This window comes from Trematomus bernacchii, unplaced genomic scaffold (genome assembly GCF_902827165.1).
Source record: "Trematomus bernacchii unplaced genomic scaffold, fTreBer1.1, whole genome shotgun sequence".
NCBI lineage: Eukaryota > Metazoa > Chordata > Actinopteri > Perciformes > Nototheniidae > Trematomus > Trematomus bernacchii.
Window position 1 is genome coordinate 11,884,578 of NW_022987727.1, and position 22,194 is coordinate 11,906,771.

Sequence of the window (22,194 nt, forward strand, 5' to 3'; positions counted from 1 at the left end):
GTGGCAGTGTAACGCTCAGCCGCGCCGCCGAAAAGCGTAATGTGATTTATCTGGGCAGATTATAGCGCGTAACGGGAACAGGTGTGGTGTGACAAAACAAATATGGTGACTGATGGACGGAGGATGTCGCAAACACACACACATACACTACAGTGCGGACACACACACCTAATCCCTAACAAGCATCACGAGGTAATTATGTTTAATCAGTCCATTGCCCTGTTCTCCTGCACTGCTTGGCTGAGCAGACACGAGTGTGGAAATGTAAACTCAAGACCTGATAGTATGGAGGCATTCTGCTATTATTATACCAAGGAGGGTACCAAACAACACACCTTGACAAGTGTTGACTAGTTTGGGGAATGAAGGATTTGTCGGAAAAAGAAACCTCTTGATTGCACTTTGCTCTATTGTTAGCTAATGAGCAGCGCCACTGGAAAACGTGGAGCTTAAATGCCTTGCTCAAGGATACTTCATCGGTTGTCACAAGAAGAAGAGCAATTGATAAAAAGCTAACCAGATGGTCCGGGGTTTGCAATTGCAACCCTTAGTTTCTGCATTGCCAAACATATGGAGTATAATTTTCCACAGAGATACAATTAAAAATTAAAGCACAAAAAGAGGTGGAAATTGGAAAAATCTAAATGAAAATGATCAAATTAAAGACTTTAACTCAAAGAGATAAACTGAAAATGACAACAGGAATTAGAGACCATATTATGCTTTGTTGGGGTATTCCCTTTCCTCTAGTGTGTTATATATATATATATATATAATAGTTTTTTGTGCATGTAAATGGTCTGTAAAGGCTAAAATCCCAAAGTTCCTTCTCTCCCACACTGTCCCCCCTTCCTGAAATGCCTCCATGGGACTCCTTTCTTTACTTCTGTAACATAATGACATCACCATGAAACACACTTTCTGGGCTCTGGTTTCAGACAGAGGGTGAACAGAGGTGCTGCAGCACAGGCAGTATAAGAAAAATAAAGACCTTTTTGAACATTAATGCATGGAAACATGTCACAGTTGTTTTTTACTCAGATTTAGAGTCTTTCTAAAGTCCTTCTCCCAGTGGTGCTATCAAAAGAGACTTTAACAAGCTCATATTTAGCAAACACAATTGTATGCCGTGAAAATTATCTTTACGATGCTAAACTCCCGCCTAGAACCTTAATCTTAAACTAAATACAAATATCAAGTACCAATTATTTCCGTTACATATTTATTTTACCAGTAGGACGAACATAATACCTTTGGCAGCATCACGCTTTAAAGGATACACACAGAAAGACCAACAGGCAACATCAGCCATGTGTAGCCACGAGGAAGAAAGGAATCTAATAATAAGTCTGAAACAATGAACATGTTGGGGAAAATAATACCTTACAAATTAACTGCAAAACAACGCAGTAACTGTATTAAACTGAAATAAGAGACCAGGAGGGAAACAGAGAGGGCGGCCTGGCTCAGGAGAATGCTGCCGAATGTTTGGAAGCTGACTCACGTTGGAACCTCAGGCGCCAGCACAGCCTCGGCACTTTGGATCCACAAACACAATAGCTGGTAAACACTGACCAGAGTGAGTGGCCATTAAGCTCCAGGGTACGATATGGACAACAGATGTCAGGGTGTGGAAATGGGGCTTCGGATGGTTTTTGGAAGAATGAAGCTATGATACCACAAAACACAATATCAGCTAGCCACCAAGCCCTGGGATATAAACACTGGCAGAGCCACAGACAGAGGAAGAAGAGTGTTGGTAGAAGGGATTACCACCATCTTCTGAGGGGGGAAACATCGGAAAAGGGAGCAATGAAGACTCTGGGAACGTATACTATCACACCATAAACACAATATTTAACAGGCTGTGGCAAAAATGTCATGGTGTATTTTATGCATGTGTTGCATATACTTATTTAGAATGGTTTTGAAAAGACCACATATCATTTAACTGTTTAAGTCATTCCAATCTCTCTTACAATGACTCAACATTGACTTTGGTTTATATATATTAAGTATTAAACATAAAACGGATTCCTGGGTTAAAGTCCAATCATATTTGTAAGTGACATATTTTAAGACAATACATACAAAAAACGCAAGACTTTTACTCAGGAAACTGCTGTATGTGTAACGTGTTACAACACAAATCAATGTCGGGTATCTGCAAGATACGTATAACAGTTAGGTGTCATACTTAACTCTAGGTAAGTTAAGTTGGTTACAAACTTGCCTAGAAAACATACTTGAACTATGTTGTGTAAAAAAAAGAAATGACTTTTACCTAGAAGACCGCTAGAGGTGTATCTGGAGCATTCTGGGTTGACGTGTTTAGCCACTGATTGAGCTGCTATTTGTGAAGGGTTGGGAAAGAGATTGCGTTGTTGTTGTAAGTTACAGTTTATAATAAATGCTCAGAAAAGCAATGGCAAATGTTCTACCTTACTTGCCTTCCTAATGACAATCTGTCACTGCTTACACCCATATTTGTGAAAAGAAACATGTGGTGGTGATAGCTGGGCATTTTGTCTTCAAACTGCTTCCAGATCAAACCATCAAGCAATGGGATCAAGATGGAACTCTCGACATCCCTTAAAAAAATGTGGGAAAAACTGAGAAGAAAAGTGCTGGGTGCAACCTCGCTAACCAACTGTACGAAGGGCTGCCCACCAAACGCAGGGGCCTTACATTTTTCACAAGAGACTTATGTAAGCAATAACACTGCCATATTATATTCATAAGCTATGTGTATGAAACATGATCGTTGAAGCCAGACCGCTACACCTCCTAGATATTGTTCTGTGAAATCTCAGAGTGGATTTCCAATAGAACCTCGGAAACTCTTGGAAGTATAAAAGTATGGCACCAAGATAAACCAGTACTCACTGTGTGTGGGCATGCAGGCAGATGCCACAGTGTGGAAATGGGACCTCAAGCAGCTTTGGACGCTGTTGCAGTGATTTGACAAAACACTACCACATTCAAGCCATAACCAGCACTCTGTGGGGAATGTAAAGTACAAATGCCCTGAAGCTGGGAATGGGCCTCAGGCGGTTCTGGGAGGATAGTGATCCGATACAACTCAACTGCATTCAGCCACTGACAAGCAAAACTTAGGAGGTAACTGCGAAAGGAAAATGGATTTAAGTTCTTCACAAGGAGCCAAACAGATTAAACTGACAAATGCTTGTGGATGCACCAGCGAAACCTAAAGCTAATTGGGGGAAAAAGTAATATTCAGACCAATTCACACATCTTTCTGCGTGCCACATTGAAATCCGTTTTAGCTGTTTTGTTTGTTGGTTTTGATTTTTGCTCTAACAAATCCCGAATGATTTTATTGTATGTATCCTTCTCACCTGATGTATTTTTCATGCCAAATTAAGGCTACATTAGCCAGCACATTTGGCATCAATAAAGCCATTTTGTGGAGGACGGCAGTAGAATGTGTTTACATAGAATGTATGTCAATGCGGAGAAGGCTGAGGAAAAAAAACGACTTATTTAATTTTTGGAGAAGAACTAGACTAATCCGATTAATGTTCTTATTCTTTACATATTTTTCCCTCCTGTGTTAGGCCAATTGTTTTATAAAGCAGGAACCCAATGGAGGTAAAGCACTGTGGGGGCGCTCTGTGGTGGCCTTTATATTGCGGTCCTAACCACATCAAATCATCAACATAATACCAGTGGTATCCTAGTAGTCCTCTAGCCTGCTCACTTATCATGTGCATATGTGCTATAACATGGTTGTACCGCTGTGGGCTGAGTGGTAACCGATAGAATGTGAGCCACAGAAGGCCAGAAGCTGTTTATGTGGTCAGAACGTAGTTTGGGGTCTTAACAATCTGGGAGTACGGAAAATTCAATTTAAAAAAGGGCCTTTTTTTTCTTTCTTGGGAACACTGCTCACACACTCAAATATTCAAAACACATGGGGATACTTCATTGGGATATTTATAGTTTACTCAAAAGTACATTTGAGGGGTTTGGAGACTAAATGGTTATCAAATTATTCTTTTTGATAGGCTTTTTTAAATATGATTGAAGGCTCGCTGTTGCTTTTCATTTGTGGATACCAGTTATACCTACAAGATGTTAATATTCCAAACACTGGCTGTATCCAGGAACAGTAAAACATTATAGTAATGTATACCACAGATACAAATATACCTTAATAGCTTACCTTAACCATCTTTATAGCTTAAAGTCTAGCAATTGGTGGTATATGTCCAAAAGATGATCAGATCTGATGGAGAACTGTTATTATCACATCATATTACATAATCAGCAAGGGGGGGTTAAAATAACTGATTTACCTTTTAATTTAATAGTTTTAATTAAGTCAACATATGTGAATAAAGCATTATGATGGCTGCTCTACCTGATACATGAAAAACCCCTGGAAGGAAATATAAACTAAGCAAGGCAGAAATTACTCATGAATAATAATAATAGAGGCGTCTGCTTTTATATCCAGATGTCTTTCAAGTTATTATTCCCGGTCCCACTCTACGTGTACTATTACCTTGATATGAAAACACATGACTCTTTTACCCCCTTCTCCTTCCCATGTCCTTATGTTCTTACAATAACACACAGTCAGAGTCTTGCAAAACACACTGCTTTGTTCCTAAATGTGGATTTTGTTATCCTCTCACACAATAGGGGAGTCTTTTATCCAATGTATAGTAGCAAAGGTTTTAACATAACATTTTGTCATTGGCATAACCTGCTGTGAGGTCAAGAGTAAGAAACGTAAACACTCATATACCATAAACCAACACTATTAGGAAATGGCGTGGCATTATATTAATGATTTGACTTAAAAAATGCTAGAATATTTTCATGAAAAAGTGTACTTTCTCGTGATATTAAGCTGATATTTGTAAAAACCTAATTAAGAGTATTTAATGAGACGTGTTGCTCTTGTAATAAATGACAATAGATAAAACCAAGTGGGTACTTTTCTTAAATGACACTATTATATCATTAATCTTATTCATTAATTGTTCATTTGGGTTGGAATATTTCATCCCTCATACTGATTTTGTACCTGATATGGAATAAATTAAATTATTTTTTGGACAGTATTATTTAGATATGATAAAGGCTACTTCTTTGAATAATACCCACTGAAAGTCAATACAAAGAAAATGCAGTATGAAACATCACCAACTCAAAAAGTAAAGCAAAATAACATGAATGGATATCTGAAAAATGTTTGAAATCAAGTGACAGTGAAATACACAGATGAAGCTACTTAAAATACAGCTTGAAAAAGACTCTAAGCAAACATGCGTCTCCAGTGCGTGCCTCTGTCTCTGGAGTACCAGTTTGATGTAACATTGAGTAATAATACCATTTCTGTGCCAAGGGCAGGCACAAGGTCCTGTCTTAATAGCGGCACATTAAAATGGAGCAGCGTGTTCAGGACACGTAGGGATTTCGTGACCACGGGGGCTTCGGGACGGGGAGCTGACGCAACGGCCTATCAAGGTCTACCAGCCTTTGGATCTCCACAGGTGACTTCACCAGTTGACGAGATTATGGTGGGGCGCTCAAAGGAGCCTCGCTGCTTCTGTGTTTCATATCTGAGGACTGGAACATTAAAGAGAGTTTGATTTTAAGAGTCTCTTGGGGTTTTGGCCAAATGGGAATGTTTATTTTTCTTTCCAATAGTGATACTATAGACTAGAGAAACACAATCCTAAAGAAGGTTTCAAATATCTACATTGTATAATTGCTTCATATTTGTTTGTAGCTTTGTTGGTTTGTTACAATAATAAAAGTCATTACAAATCTAAACTGATATGAAGCCATAGCAAAGAACAAAAGTTGCAGAGCGGTATAATCAGAGGTGGGAGTAAGTCCTACATGTGCAAGTCATGAGCAAGTCTCAAGTCTTGACCTACAAGTATCAAGCAAGTCCCAAGTCACTGTGGTGAGAGTCAAGTCAAGTCAAGTCATTGCTCAGGTCAAGTCAAGCAAGTCAAGTCATACGAAATTCTGATGAATAAGCCCAGTTTCCACATTTAAATCAGTTAAAAGACAGTGGTTATGAACATGGATTTAACCCACACTATGATCTTCATTACATACACAGTTAATCATTTGAAATCTAATTTAGACCGATGACAATCATATTAGATTCATATTAACCCTAGAATTGCAGACAATATAGCTAGGACTCAATCAAAAAGTCTGTTCAAAAAGGCAGAATTCCAGGTAAGAAAATCATATATGGCATTTGCCATTACACATATTTAATTTAAATGTCTGTTAACACTAGAACCGCCAACAGCGTCAGCACCTACATAGATATCATTTTCAAATCATTTAATTTGTTCCTCTTCATAATTTCCTTATAAACTAAGTAGGACGATTTAAAACTCACTTAATTGGGTTAATTTAGAAATTGCTTCAGTTTATCATCATAACAGATCAAAAAGTTCAGATTCATTTTACAATAAATCAAGGAATGATGCACTTCTACAAACAAAAACAACATAATTAAAACATTTAAACAAACTACTAAAAGTAGATGAACTACATTATTCAACAGTTTACAGTAACTTCTGATAACACAGGGGAAATAAACGAGGCATCTCTTTTCCTCTCTCTCTCTCTCTCCCTCTCCTGACAGCCCGTCAGTATCGGGGTTAGTCAAAATGAATCCCTTGGAGGTTCTAGTGTTCATTTACCGTTTTGTCTTCTCTTTGCAATGCTTCATCGATTTGAAACCAAGTCTAACGTAGTTTAAACTTAATGTTAGCTTCCTAGCTAACACAACACATTCACGCACCTTTCTCTGTGGGTTTTTTTGTAGTGACGAATGAAGTTGGATGTTGTGGTGGTCGTGTCACTGATCTTTATGCTGCAGACCCTGCATACCGCTGTTCTCTTCTTATTAGCGTCATCGACAACATAATCCTTGAATCCAAACTTCACTATTTTTGGAGTAACGCTAGCCGCTGCCATGTTAACTGACACTCCTGCCGTCTAGTGGGTTGCCAGGTTTGCGCGCACGGCGCTATAATCACCCAATCACGTTTTTCGAAAAAACTAAACGTAATATCTCACTACAAAAACAAACGCAAATATTTAATTTTAAACAGTCAAGTCCTTTCAAGTCATCTGTCTCAAGCTTAAGTCAAGTCTCAAGTCATGAATACCAAGTCAAAGTCAAGTCAAGTCTTTTATCAATGTTAGTCAAGCAAGTCTCAAGTCAAAAAATATGCGACTCGAGTCTGACTCAAGTCAAGTCATGTGACTCGAGTCCCCACCTCTGGGTATAATACATGTTTACCACATAGAATCTAAATTAAATAGTAAGAACATACACTTGCTTTTGCTTATTCACAAATAGATCTACGCTAAAATAGGAGAACATATTCAATATTTGCAGAATTTGGCATATATTTTTGGTTTCAACATTGACCAATCACAACAGAGCTGCTACATAGAGACACCACTACTTATAACACTCTTGCTTCTATTGGCTTTCGCTCCATCTCTAAGCGGTTAACCGATAATAAGAGAGTCGACCAGCTAACCAATCAGAGCAGACTGGGCTCTGGTTTCTGACAGAGGGTGAACATAGGTGCTGCATGAGAAAAATAAAGAGATTTTTTAACATTAAAGCATGTAAACATGTCACGGTAGAGACACTAAATAAAAATATGAAGATGAAAATGAGCTCAATATGTCCTCTTGGCCAAGAAAACAATGATTAGGCCTATAGGTTTATTGGCAACTTCACTGGCCATAGGTTTTATTCTGCTGATATAATATTTGACCCTGGACAGGATGTCATAGCCCATTCTGGTTTCCATCAACTGCTGATGTAGCATCAAACTGCATGTTCTGAGCACCGGCTCATTACAAGTGCTGCCTGTGTCATGTGATCATATTTACAAAGTTCCACTCTTCTGTGATTTGGAACATGTTGTGTTTTGTCTGAAAGGTAGCCAACACTCTCTCTCCATCTACCTAGCAACCATTCCTCATTAGGCAGAAACATAATCACTAAAAGTGCGCAAGCATCCTCGCAAATACACACACTTTCACAGCCTGTTTAACACACACACACACACACACACACACACACACACACACACACACACACACAACACCACACACACACACACACACACACACACACACACACACACACACACACACACACACACACACACACACACACCACACACACACACACACACACACACACACACACACCACACACACACACACACACACACACACACACACACACACACACACACACACACACACACACACACACACACACCCTTAGTGATCTTGGGGTGGGTGCAGCGGCTGTTCCCAGAGGCGGCATGCATCCACCCTCCACCTTCAGCCAGCAGCAGAGGGAGGTGGAGTTCCTCCGCCGTTACACTCCTGCCTGAGGGAGCACTTCCTGTCCTGGACGCACCAACCACATTCAAACCTGGGGTCGGCTTTCAGGCACATACCACAGCTGTTCCGCAGCGCTCTGCACTTGTACAGGTGGGCTGCAATGGAGGAAGAAGAAGAGAGACATTAGATATTGGAGTTGTGCAAACATTCCTCATTCACTGAAGGAACAGCAGATATTCCCAGTGCACATTACCTTGCTAAATTGTAATTTTTTGAATCTGTAATTTCTATGTTTGAATTGTATGAACTTTTTCAAACCATACACACAACATATATTGCAATTTATGCTGTCCTTGGGGAGGGATCCCTTCTCTGTTGCTCTCCTCATGGTTTCACACTTCTTCCTTGTTAATGGTGTGTTTTTTTTGTTTTCCTTGTGTGTGCACTGCAAGGACAGAGGGGAGCCGTGGCTAACTTAAGTGCATTTGTAATGTATCTACCCTGTAGCTTGCACTCTTTGAGACTTAAAGGTCCCATGTCATGCTTTTCCGGTTATTACCCGTCCCCTTGTGTGTTATGAAGGTTTTTATGCATGTAAACGGTCTGCAGAGTCAAAAACCCTCAAAGTACACCCTGTAGGGAGTAAAACTCTAACACAGAAAAGACCTCCCCAAAACGCCTTGGAGATTGGAGATTTCTCATTTACTTCCTGGGTATCGCTACGTAGGGATACCCAGTAGCCACGCCCAGAGCTATGGCCGCACCCTCTGCCAGCCTTTCACGAAACAAAGCTTCCCAAACCTTTCAGCGATTCATGCCGGATATGTACAGCGTAGGGCACTGAAGAACGATGCTGTTCCTACTTTGTTTGGACCAGCGGGAGATTCGGGTACACAACCTGTAAGTATTCATTGTTGTTTGTGTATTTATGATGTTTAAAACAAATAAGGTATCTACCACGACTGTTAAATCGCGGGATCGTGGAGAAATGCTCTCCGCAGACCCATGCTCACAGCGTTATAAACCTTTTTCTTACTCAATATCAAGGCACACTTATTGTTTTTACTTCGGCTGTGAGTGTTTGTGTGTGCTCAGGATGAGTTTCACTTGTTCTCGCTGTATCTGTATTGCCGACACGGAAGCCCTGTCTGCTCCTCACAGTCGCGTGACCAATCAGAGCACACTGGGCTCACAGGGAGGGGGGGCAGGAGCTCCAACAAGCCGTTTAGGACAGAGAGTGAATACCGGTGAATACACATACTATACAGAGATGCTGTATGAGAAACCAATGTGAGTTTGGAAAATAGCACAGTATAAATCTATTCTAGTAGACCTCAACAATGGAATTGTGATCAGTAGAAATGGCCATGACATGGGACCTTTAAATGAAATGTTAAGCTGCTATAATTGCACATGATTGATACATGTTGACCAGTTTTCCAGATGTCCAGTGCAAAAGCTGTATCATGTTTTAACTTTTGTTTCTTTTTTAGCCATTATTTTAGAAATTGATTTGTTGCGATTTTATAGGCGCCCTATTATGCTCATTGTAACGGGCCGTCTCCACGGCAGCGTTAAAAAAATCTTGGAGGTGGGCGTATCTGAAGCTTGAGGATTTTTTGCGAGCAACCAATCACATGAATCTCCCGCCCGCGACATACGAAGCAAAAAAGCCCGAAGTAAACTGGATATAAACTCCCCAAAACAGGCGAAAACATACCACTGTCTCTGCCACCTCCCTCCATGCCTGGCTCCTCCGGTTTATATCCCGGTAGGTCTGGTCATAAAGCACCGGGTGATTGATTCGCTACCGCTAATTTCTCCTCCATTTTTTGGAATATGAGGAAATGACCTGCGGTATGTCTCTCCCAGCATACACGCCGTTTGATTGGCTAGAGCTTGAACTGTCAGATTTGCGTACACGGGATTTGATTGGCTGACGCTTCCACCTCAGCCTCAAAAGTTGAACATTGTTCAACTTTGGATCTTGAAAATCCTGAGAATCTCCGCTCGCCTGCCCACAATGCATTTCGGCGAAAGCGAAAAAAAGTGACGTCACCCCATTCAAAGTGAATGGGCAGAAGCGTTTCAAGATTTTTTAACGCTGCCGTGGAGACGGCCCGTAAGGCCCTGACACACCAAGCCGATTTCAGCCGTCGATAGATGTCTGGCCGTCGTTGAGCGTCCTGTCGCTCTACTCAGATTGGTGTGTCCCGCACCGTCTTGTCTTTTCGGCCGTGCCGACACCTTCCGCTGCCGATTCACCTTGTTGAATCGGCAGCGGAGGCTGTCGGCAAAAGAAATCACTCTGATTGGCTGTTCAGCTTAGCGAAACACTATTTGCCTGAATGGGAGTGGAGCAGTACAGTACTTAAGTAAATGTACTTTGTTACTGTCCACAATCTGCCTAGAAGTATTTTAATGTTGTAGCTGTTCAAGATGGTCATTTTAAAATGTTTTTAAAATATACTGTTAGTAGTTAAACCAATAATAATGCTAGGGCTGCAACTGTTTATGTAGGCCACATTTTTTTTTTCAACGCTTTGTGATTAGAAGAATAAACACAAATAGCAGGATAGGCACACATATTTGCTTTATCTTGCCCCACTGAAAAGGCACTGCACCAATACTGTTAACATATTATATTATTATAGTTCATCCCTGTGCTGCTTGGCTTGAGCTGTAGCATGTAGCTATTTGTTGTTTGTATCACGCAGTCTGTCTTCCGGTTGCCTCTTTTGAATGACGAATACACACTACCGCCGCCTGCTGGTAAGGAGAGTTATTGCGACTCATGCATGCGCAGTGCGTACGTGCTACTTGGCCGTCGCCTGAAGTCTTTGCGGTGTGTTCCAGTGCGACTTTTTGGCCAAACGCAGGAGACGTGAGTGACACAACAGTCGGGTCCGTCGGGACGTGTTATTTGGTGTCAGTTTGGTGTGTCAGGGCCTTTAAGGTTCATATTTGTATTATACTATGACATGTTTACGTGCTTTAATGTTCAAAAAGCTCTTTATTTTTCTAATACTGCCTTTTCACCCTCTGTCTGAAACCAGAGCCCAGTCTGCTCTGATCGGTTAAGTTAAGCTTTAACAAGTCAGCTGTGCCTATGTTTTAACTTTTCAAAGAAAATTATTTTCACTTTATTTTCTACACCAAGCTAGAGTACATTGTTTTGCTTGGTGTTGTATATAAAAATGTATTAGGGTTGCTCTATTGTGTGTAACCTTCCGTATAGTGCTTGAAAAATATTATTCTGGTAAACAGAAAGTTATGTAAGTTACTTAATTTGAATTAAAAGCAAGGCTGGCACGAAAAAAAGTAATCAAGAATTTGTGTCTTGAAGCTGAGAGGGGACTGCATAAATGAATGTTAAAACACCTACAGTGAAGAAATATTACCACTACCAAGCTGTGACGATGAGAAAATATCTGTTGTCATGGATAAGTAGAAGTAAAAAAAGGAACAAGAAACCTAGAGGGATATTAAAGAAATTAATTCAACAGGTAATGTCTTCTAACGCCAATAGGGAATTGATAATCTGTTGTGTCGAAGAAGAATAAAAGCATTCCCTTAACTCTGCAGAGTGGAAAAAGTCATTAAAAGTAATAAATAAATACATAATTAAACACCTTAAACACCTGAGACGAGAGACGAGCGGGAGATGAAAGGCGGGCGGGGGGGGGGGAGATACATTTTAGCTGTGCTTGTTAACAAAACAGCAACACAAATAGTTATGAATGTAAAGCTGGTGTGGGCCCGCGAGGCCAGACAATGAGAGGAACAGAGAGGAAACAGAAACTATTTGAGGAGAGAAAGAAGCAATTTATGTTTATGTATTTCATAATACTGCTACCAATTTAAATTCCTTCTTACTATGTATGTGTACTTATTGGATTTTATGAACTTGTGCTAGAATTATTTATTAGCTTTATCCTATATATTGTATTTGTCTTTTTATCTGCACTACCCCTGTTAAAGAGGCGCTATTATCCTTTTTGGGTTTCCCCTTCCCTGTAGTGTGTTCTATAGGTTGTTGTGCATTTAAATGGTCTGCAAAGTCTAAAATCCCTGTGTTCCGTCCAGAGGGAGTTTCTCTCCCATACACTACTTTGTTTACTTAGTAACATAGTGACATCATTATGTAACACTCGTCCTTTTATTGGCTAAAACATTTATCTTATCTTATTGGCTATCACACTGTAAGTGATTTACTAAGTGGCAGGTCGTCTCTAAGCGGTTGACCAATCACAATCAGAGCAGACTGGGCTCTGGTTTCAGACAGAGGGTGAAAAGAGGTGCTGCAGCACAGGCAATATGAAAAAAATAAAGAGCTTTTTGATCATTATAGCATGTTAACATGTCACAGTAGCGGCACAATATACAAATATGAACCTGAAAATGAGCATATTAGGGCCCCTTTAAACAATAATTTCCCCACTGTGGGATTAATAAAAGATTTCTGATTCCTACAAAATTCAAAACAAGGAGAGCAAGACAGGAATGAGAGAAAAAGTCAAGGTAAATGGATAGTTATTCTAAGCTTTTTTTTTTCTGATCTGTTCATTTCTATTTTAATTACCTCAGTTGATATAACAAGGCCGAAGATGTGTTTGCAGTCACACTAGTTAAACAGATTTAAATTGAACTGAAGTGGAAAAACAGCAAGAGAAAGGGTTCTCCTCCTCCTCTGCAGACAGACGGCGGCCGGACTTCAAAGCGAGCTTCTTCCGTATCCATCTGCCCGCCTCGGCCCTCCGCTCGGGCGTAATCTGATTAGCCACGGCTCGGCTTAAAAGTAGCGCGGCGCTAATTAATCTGAACCAAATGAATGATTTAATTAACATTAACATCTCCACTTTACACCAGGGCAAAGCCGGGCCAGCCTCTGCCTCAGACGGATAATACGCTCTTATACGATAATAAGAGAAAAAGACGGGCACGGAGCTGAGAGGGATTAATAGAGGATGGAGAGGAAAAAGGAGGAGAAGGCCTTTATGAGATTTGTATGAGGTTTTATAATGCAGTTTTATAATAGGTATTCTATGAGGCTTTAGCACAATAACTTGAATAGATCTATGGGGGTTGAAAGCATTGTTGATTCAAACAAATTACTCATCCATAACCTCGCCAGCTGTTTCAGTTTATTCTGTCTTTGTCTTGTTATGAGGAGCACACCACTGGCTTAGAGTGCTGCATACATTCTATGCATGCCACCAAGAAAGTCGAGGAGAGAGGTCTGCTGTGCTTACCCAAAGTCCCAATAACAGGAACACACACTGAGATCATTGGATTTCACACTCCCAAACTCTCTTTGCTGTCGCACACATCCCTGGGGTGTGTTTCAGGAGTTAGCTGGATAACTCAGCAGGAAAATCTCACTGTGGAGCCTCGACAGATGTCAACATCTCTGATATGAGTTGTATTCAAAGATAGCTAAGATCCTGCTTTTTCTATTGTTATTGCTTCACACTACTGATCTTGGAGATGTAAAATAGTCTGCAGTGTACATGTATTTTATTTTTGCAAAGATAAAAGCCCTTGACCTTCAAATGGGACCATTCTCTGGTGAACATGTATGTCTGAACAAAATGCCATGGCAACCAATGGTACCAATGCTTTATAGAGACATTAAGTACATTTCTTGTCATTTGAAAAGATTTCTAAGATTCCGTTGTGATTTATTTAAAGCCATTATTAAACATTTATCAGTGGTAAATCATAACTTTCTTTAATCTGATTGTTGTTTGACATATAATCAATAACTTATTGAAAGTTAAAATATATTGACCTTATGATGGGACCATCTGAAAGTCCATGGGATCATTAAAGTCAATAGGATTCACCCTCAGGAAATCAGGAATATTTGAACTAAATGTTCATGGCAACCAATGGTACAAATGGTTTATTGAGATATTTAGTAAATGTTATGTTTTTTTTATTTTAGGTGATGGCTAAGATCACGCAGATATTTATAAGATGTTGTAAAACATTTTTTACAGTGGCAGGTCATACATTTATTTTAGCTAATTGTTAATTGACTTAGAACAAATGTACAAACATTGACCTTATGATGGGACCGTCTGAAAGTTCATGGGATCATCAAAGTCAATCGGATTCATCCTCTGGGGAAAATGAATGTCAATGATAAAGAAATATAGACTGACATGATTTCTAAATGAAACAGTTTGGTTGACTGTAAGCCTTCATCATCAGCACCACATGGTTCAGCGGAAGAAAACAAGTTTAGTAGTTTATACGGTTTACTTGAAAACAGACTGAGACCCTGGGCAATCTATGTTGGGTTGTTTGAAGTTCAAGTTGGAATAACTATTTTCATACCAGCGTAGATAAATCAAACAGGGCACATTGAGTTGGAAAGCAACCTTCTATGTTCCCTTTCATTGTAGGGTGGACAATTTTGACTGAAACAACCTAAACTAACCTTGATTTCATTCAGCAAGCAACTGCAAAATTGTAATTTTACCAATAATATAAGTATTAACAGTAGTAAATAGTAGATACACACTCAGTTTATACATGTGTGTTGGCTAAAATGCTCCATTATGCAATATTACAACTTACAAAGTTAATGGCAATGATGGTACTAATTGGATTGTGTCATCAGATATAGGCTGGTATTAGTCAGTCAGATTAGGAAAAGGCATCAAATCAATTTTTTAAGATGACAGGATCCATTGATTGCACAGAAATGTGATTATTCATTGTGTTGTGGCAAATGTAGTATTTCTCAGCATGTGCTCATGACGTTTAATCCCCATCTTTCATCACATCAAAAATTATTATTATTATTATTATTATAAACAAAATAACACAGGCAGGAGAATTAGGTTGTGACCGATTAGTAACTATAAATCCAAGCAATCTTCAAAAAGAACTGCACGTTTGACATGTATTACAATGATGTCAGATAGAAAGATGTGATATAAAAGTGTGAACATGTCTGATCTAAAAAGTGAAACTTATGGTGAATAATAGAGAAAGAATACATTGGAAAATGTTAGTTAATCTACTATAGGCAAGCAAAATACTTGAGAGCAAGACTTACATTAACTTGTGTAATGGGACGTCTAAAACTATTAGCCTCCACCACCCAATATATTACACTTGATAAAGAATTTAGAATTGGTAATTGTCTTCCATTTCATGCACAGATAGCGATTAAAACTAATAAATGCCATCCCTCCATGTCGCTTTCTGTTTTTCTTTGTCAATCCCTTTATTCTCATCTAGTCCCCACCATTACACGCCACATTTATCAACCTGTCATCCACCCATCGCTCTTCCCCTCCATCCATTTTCCCTTCTGCTTATTGGTTTTGCCATTTGTTTATCTTCCCCTCTTACATCCATCCCTGTTAATTTCTCCGTTGGATGTTTGTTTGTTATCCTCTCCGTCCATCAATCACTCCCTCTGTCTTTTTTTTTATCCCGAGACAAGAATACGGATGGTACACTTTCACTTTTCTCCCCGATGGCTGTCAAAAATGAAATTGCAGAAAAAGTGGACACGGCATTTTTGCTTCACAGAAAATCATTACAGACGGATAAACAAGCGGTATCGATTAAACCTTTTTTTGGACAACCAACAAAGCTCCAGCTTGGTAAAAAAACGGAGATAAAAAAAAAAGTGGTACCTTGAATGTTGGAGGGGTTGTCAATGACGAAGTTCCCATTCCACACCACGGAGAGGTCGACGGGGAGGTCACCGATGTCCCCGCCCTCGTAGTCATACTGAGACAGACAGAGAAGACCAGTGTGAGAAATTGCTGATTTATAATGGATTCAATGCAAATTCTAGAATATGAGATATCATTTCATTTGCATAGTGATTCTCCCCGGCTTGTTCATTGCAGGCGGCGATACAGACCGAGCATGCATAAATCCATATTCACCAAAAAAAACAGACATATTTCATAAATACACACAGAGAAAAACAGATGGGTTACAGCTGAATGGGCATGGGAGAATGTAGACAGGAATGGGAAGTGAGGAGATGAGGTGGGATGGAGGGGGAGAAGAAGATGAAGAAGAAGAAGAAGAAGAAGAAGGGGAGGATGAGGAGGAGAAGTGGTCAGAGAGGTGGGAGCAGAGTGAAATCAGACGGAGGTAGACGTGTGAGAGGACCGTATTCATTTACGCATGAGCTAAGTGCTGGGATGAGGGCGAGGGGGAGATAAGATGCGGGGCAGTGTAAAGTGAAATTGGCATTTCCAATTTGCTCCCTGACACACTGGATTTGATAGACGGGACTCGACCATCCCTTATGGGCAATGGGGCCTGAGACACATACACACAACTACACTCGAACACATACACATGGTACACTCAAAACTTTTATACACTTTGCTCTGATTCACTACCATGATTTAAAATACCAAACATATCACAGAAGATAACAAAACACTCAAAGATTCACCTTTACCAGCTATATACAGTATGTTTTACAGTGAAATTAGACAGTCTGCATATTGAGTACTTTTACTTTTCGTAAATGTGCTTAAAGTACAAACTGATGTTAATATTTGAAAACTTTTGCTTAAGTAAAACTTTTAATGCAGGACTTTTCCTCCCTACAGAGTATTCTCTACACTGTGGTTTTACTATTTTCACTTTGGTAAAGAGTACCTTGTCCACGACGACCTTGTATTGCATTGTCATTGGTGAAAGAGCACAGGATGTCAACGTTTTTTTCTGATCCGGCAAAGTAGGTAACATTGTTTGAGTCTTCAAAAAGTAATTTCACTTCATCTTTAGATCTGTCTCTTTTTGATGAAGATGTGTTTAAGTTTAGGCAACTTAATCGTATGTCTTAAAGTGGACCTATCATGCTATATTTTAATAATATATTGTAGGGCCATACCTATATAAGGTATATTTATTATTTATACGTTTCTTTTTTCAAAATACCAAACAGATCATGCATTTGAGCCATGCCTCATTTCGCTCTATTTGCTCTTTCCAGCCCTGTTTTTGCAAGGGGCTGATTCTGTGACTAGCTTTAATGCAAATGAGCAGCAGCTGACCACGCCCCCCTGCAGGAGAGGGGAGCGTGCTTTGAGATCAGCTGCTGGGCTGTCAGAAGAGGGGGAGAAACAGAGATCTCCGTCCTCCGTGTTTTATTCTTATATGATTATATAGAGTCGTTATTCATTTGTTTTAAAGCTCAATAAATAACAAAGAAGACCTTTGACCGGCACTTTTCTAATTTTGTCCGGAAGATTTAAACTTTAACGGACATCTTGACCGGCGAAAAAAAATCTAACTGAAACTCTGCCGCACGGTCCCCTTGTTCCTTGGAAGAGGCGGAGAGGTGGGTGTTTGTCATCTGCTGGTGGACTAACCGGAGAGAATTACAGTGCTTGCCTCGGGGAGGGATTGCATTGCAGCGGGAGCAAACGCTTGCCTCGGGGAGGGAGAAAAAGAGCCACAGCGGAGAATAAACAGAAGGGCAACCATGCGCGGGAAGTCTTCTTCGCTGCTTTTGTGGCAGACTACAGCGCCACTTACAGGCCTGGCATATGTACTACAGCGTCTCCAGCGCTTTCGAGCGGCAATGGCCGGCCGTGGCCCAACCCCCCATTTCCCTGATAGGTGGAGAGTTGGCCATATAGGCGGAGCTCCTCGTTCCTGACGTCAGAGAATTTTCAAATCTGTATCAGTCTGTATCAGATCCGTTGCAGCCCCGTTTTTAGAGATTTGGGTATGGAGGAAAAGAGAGAGGGTTGTGTTTTCTGACACTTGGTGAGTTCCCTGGAACACCGGGGACACATATTCATGTATAAAAGACATACACAAGTGCATTTTGCATGATAGGTCCCCTTGAAGGGAAAACACTGAGTTTCTAACACTTTCTAAGACAACCTTTCATGACCAGTTTATCCTGGAGATATTTGACGGTACTGTCAAATACAAATAAATCCAAGGCAGTGAAAGTTGTGTGGATAAGTTCAGTATGACCATTTAGCATTTGAATATCCCTTTTTTTTTTTTTTTTAAATGTCCTTGTTAAGTTGATTAAAACAAACATTATCTAGCTGGAATTACATCATCTAAGAACATTCAATGCAGCAAATTGGTTGTTTTAATATACGTTTTAGGATATTCTTTTAATAAGCACAGTGGTGATACTGATAATCCAAACTCATCCTGAAGAGCCGAGTGTCCACAGTGCTCATTGTCTACAACAGTTTTGTGGCTGAAGCATTAATCTGTATTGCTTCTTTTGGCTTGTAACAAATACTTGAATCTGTAAAGCTGGAGGTAATAGACTAAACAAAATCAGCATCATGGGTTGACGTTTACCAGCAAAGTAGATAAACCTTTATCAAATCAAAACATGGTGGAGTTTCAGATCAGTGATGGCTTCAGATCAGCCTAATGCCTGGAGGAAAAGACGATGAAATAGCAGGACAAATAGAAGAAAAAGAAGAAAATAAACACGAGCATAAACAAGAAAAGAAGGAGACATTGTAAGCAGCCACAGAGGGACGAATGTGGGACGTCTGGAGGTCTATTGAGATGGATAAGAAGCAAAGGGGAACACGGAGCATGAAACCACAGGATTATGGGAGGTCAGCAGCTCCAAAGCACGGGGATTCAACCACAACTCTCATTGGCCACAAAGAAAAAGGCTCATCGGTCCTATTCCCTTCCCACTAGTTCAGTGTGACCCTGATCCATCACACACGAGGTAGGCTGTTGACTCGATTAGCATCACGATTACGTCCCACTGTTTAAAGGCTTGTGTATGGCAGCTTCCAGCCTCAGTGAAACCACAGGATCCACACACACACACACACACACACACACACACGCTTATACACTCCTCTCTGCGGCGTGGCCCCCATTAAACTTTAAGGGGTTTGACTTGTCTGCCGTCACCAAAACACTGGGTGAGCTTGTTCCCTTGTCAGTCCCTGCCCACCCTGCTGCCCGCCGCATCATGCTTTATTCATACTGTCACATGGTTTAAAACGGCCACAAACCACACTGTGACACCCCGCAACACCGTGCCACCCGGCCTGACTCTGCATTAGCTACTGTCTGACTCACTTCCTGGGGACACTATGGAGTAAATACTAGTTTTAGCCTTATTTATTTTGAAATAAGGATAATAACTCAGGAGAGCAGATGCAGCAGAGGGAAAAAGAAGCAGCAGAAGGGACAAGTTAAGCCATAATCGCTTTGGAATTAAACTGCCACTTTAACCACCAACACAGTCTCACGGCATTTCGTGTTATAGTCACGAAATTAATCTATTGATTCGTGTTCACCAACACGATTTCGCCATTTTTTTCGTGTCACACAGAACGATTTTAAAAGCAATGTAAATAATAACAAATTAGAAGGAAAAAGACATTTAAAAAAATACAGATTTAAGTATTCTGACACAGAACGATTTTAGAAGCAATGTATTTCTATTGGTAGTATGTTTCGTGCCTGCACCAAATAATAACAAATTAGAAGGAAAAAAAGATGACATAAAATACAGATGTCAGTATTCTGAGGCTCTGAGACATTTCTTTTCCTCACTGACGGCAAAAAAACTCAGACATTATACAATTTAAAATAAAAGGGATAGGGTTAGGCTTAGGGTAAGATATTGAGTAAGAACATGTTTTTATGAACCACACAGCTTCTGGTCTTCCAAGACCCGACCGGACAAAAAGACGTGTTGCAGGCACGAAACATACTACCAATAGAAATACGTATTGCATTTAAAATCGTTCTGTGTGACACGAAAAAAAGGTGAAAATCGTGTTGGTGAACACGAATCAATAGATTAAATTAATTTCGTGACTAATAACACGAAATGCCGTGAGACTGGGTTGTAACCACAGGTGTCATACAAAAATGTGCAAAGCGTCATTTCCAGAAGATCCGAATATGATATTGGATTTTGTAATCATTTAAAGAAAATAGCAATAGAGACATGAAGACTAACTTCTGTTTTTATTCAATTTAGCCACTTTTCTGAGTACACAGCCATGTTGTCTATCACACATGGCTCCTGTGATTCCTAACCAGAAGTGACAATCGCCACGGTTAGCTAGTTAGCTAGTTAGCTGTGTTTACCTAAACAACTGCAATATCAGTTGGTCAAGCAAATTCTGTTACGTAGCCAAGATGGCGGTAGTTGAGTGTGAGAAGTGTCCAGCGTTACACACTCAAACAATGCAAACTTAGACACAGAAGAGGGAGTCTAGAGCAATGCTAACATGCTAACAATGATCATGTCTACCTCACGTTGACTGTGTTCTGTCACAGAGGGAGGGAACTGATCAGTTGTGCGTGTTAGAATGTTAACACTTGCTAATAGGCAGAATACACATGTACAAGTGAGACTAAAGGGAATGAGAGTAGATTAAAGTATTTGGTCATTAACAAAAGCAAAGGGACACACTAACCTAGTGGATAGTTTGAAAATGGATGTATTTGAATGCATTCATCAATCAAATTGGTTTAGATTTGTGGAAAAAAGGGTTAGGGTTAAAAAGATCATTCCTCTAGCATGGCAGAAGCTCATCTAAAATACTTAAGCCACATCAGGGGAGCATTCAGCTGAGCAGCTCTTTAAGCTGACACGTTATTAATGTATCACACTGGTCTTTTCACTCACCACATATTACTCCACTCTGACCTGTCAATTCAGAAATTCTTCTCTAATGAGATCTAGAAGTTTGGGTGGCAGCCGATATTAAAGGCAGGAATTTTGCCCCCAATAGGTTGTAATATACCTGCTACTAATTGGCATGGATTTCCTAATATGATGTCAAATGTCTGAGAAAAAAAGAAAATCCAGAAATCCATTCTCCAGTTTCACCTCATTGTAGCTTTGACTCATGAGCTAAATCAACTGTAAACATTACCTTAAATACACTTTCTTAAAAAACACTCTTGTCTTAATGAGAAACCGTTGCAGTCTATTGTTTGTGTGATTTATTAGCCACGCTCATATTTTCCCACAATTCCTGCATTTAATTATGTTTTTTGTCTCTCAGCCATCCCACACTGGGTAACCTCTTTGGCTCCTTGGAGGAATTTCTTCCATACTAGGCATTCCTCTGGTCTTCTGGTGATTATATAATATCGTTTTTGTCCCGCTGGCGATCAGCTAATTGATCACAGCTATGAACATAATGTGATCAGGTATTGCTTTGTCATCAAAAATATACAACTTCTAGTTAAGAGGTTAACATGTTTTCTGCTTGCTTTTCTTTATTGGACAGCTATTGACTTTTGGCATGTTATAGAGTGGTGCAGTGATGACGTATTTTTGTAGGCGAATCCGATTAGTTAGTAGGGGTGTTGAAATTAATCGTTTCTACGATGCATCGCGATGCGGACGTGGACGATTCTGCATCGATGCAGTGACAGAACATAATCGATTATAGCGTAGTAACGTTGCTTCCTGATTTTACGTATGAATTTTGATTTTGGTATGAATCGTGATGAATCGTGATGCATCGTGATGCATCGTGATGCATCGGGATATCGAATCGAAGACAGGATAATCGTGATCACTGTAATCGTGAGACCAGTGAAGATGCACAGCCCTATTAGTTAGCATCACAAGGGCTCTACGACAAAAGACAAAATACATTTTTTACATTGGGTGATGGAATATTTTAGAAAATAAGATTATTTGGGCAACACACATTTATGATATTTACACATTGTGTTCAGTGCGATAATCTCCACATTGAAGCACAAATGTAATCAGCAGAAGCAAAAAGCTAACCTTTAGCTAAAAAACAACTACATCACAGTCACACGGCCGCAAATCAC

At 39.9% G+C, this 22,194-nt stretch overlaps 1 protein-coding gene across 1 annotated transcript in view; it reads right to left on the reverse strand.

The window, feature by feature from the left end:
• Positions 1-22,194, reverse strand: part of plxna1a (plexin A1a) — a 269,839-nt gene that overhangs the window by 66,826 nt on the left and 180,819 nt on the right. The window contains 3 exon segments of the mRNA XM_034144547.1: positions 8,313-8,403; positions 8,405-8,537; positions 16,041-16,137. Coding sequence (XP_034000438.1) covers positions 8,313-8,403; positions 8,405-8,537; positions 16,041-16,137 — 321 coding nt within the window.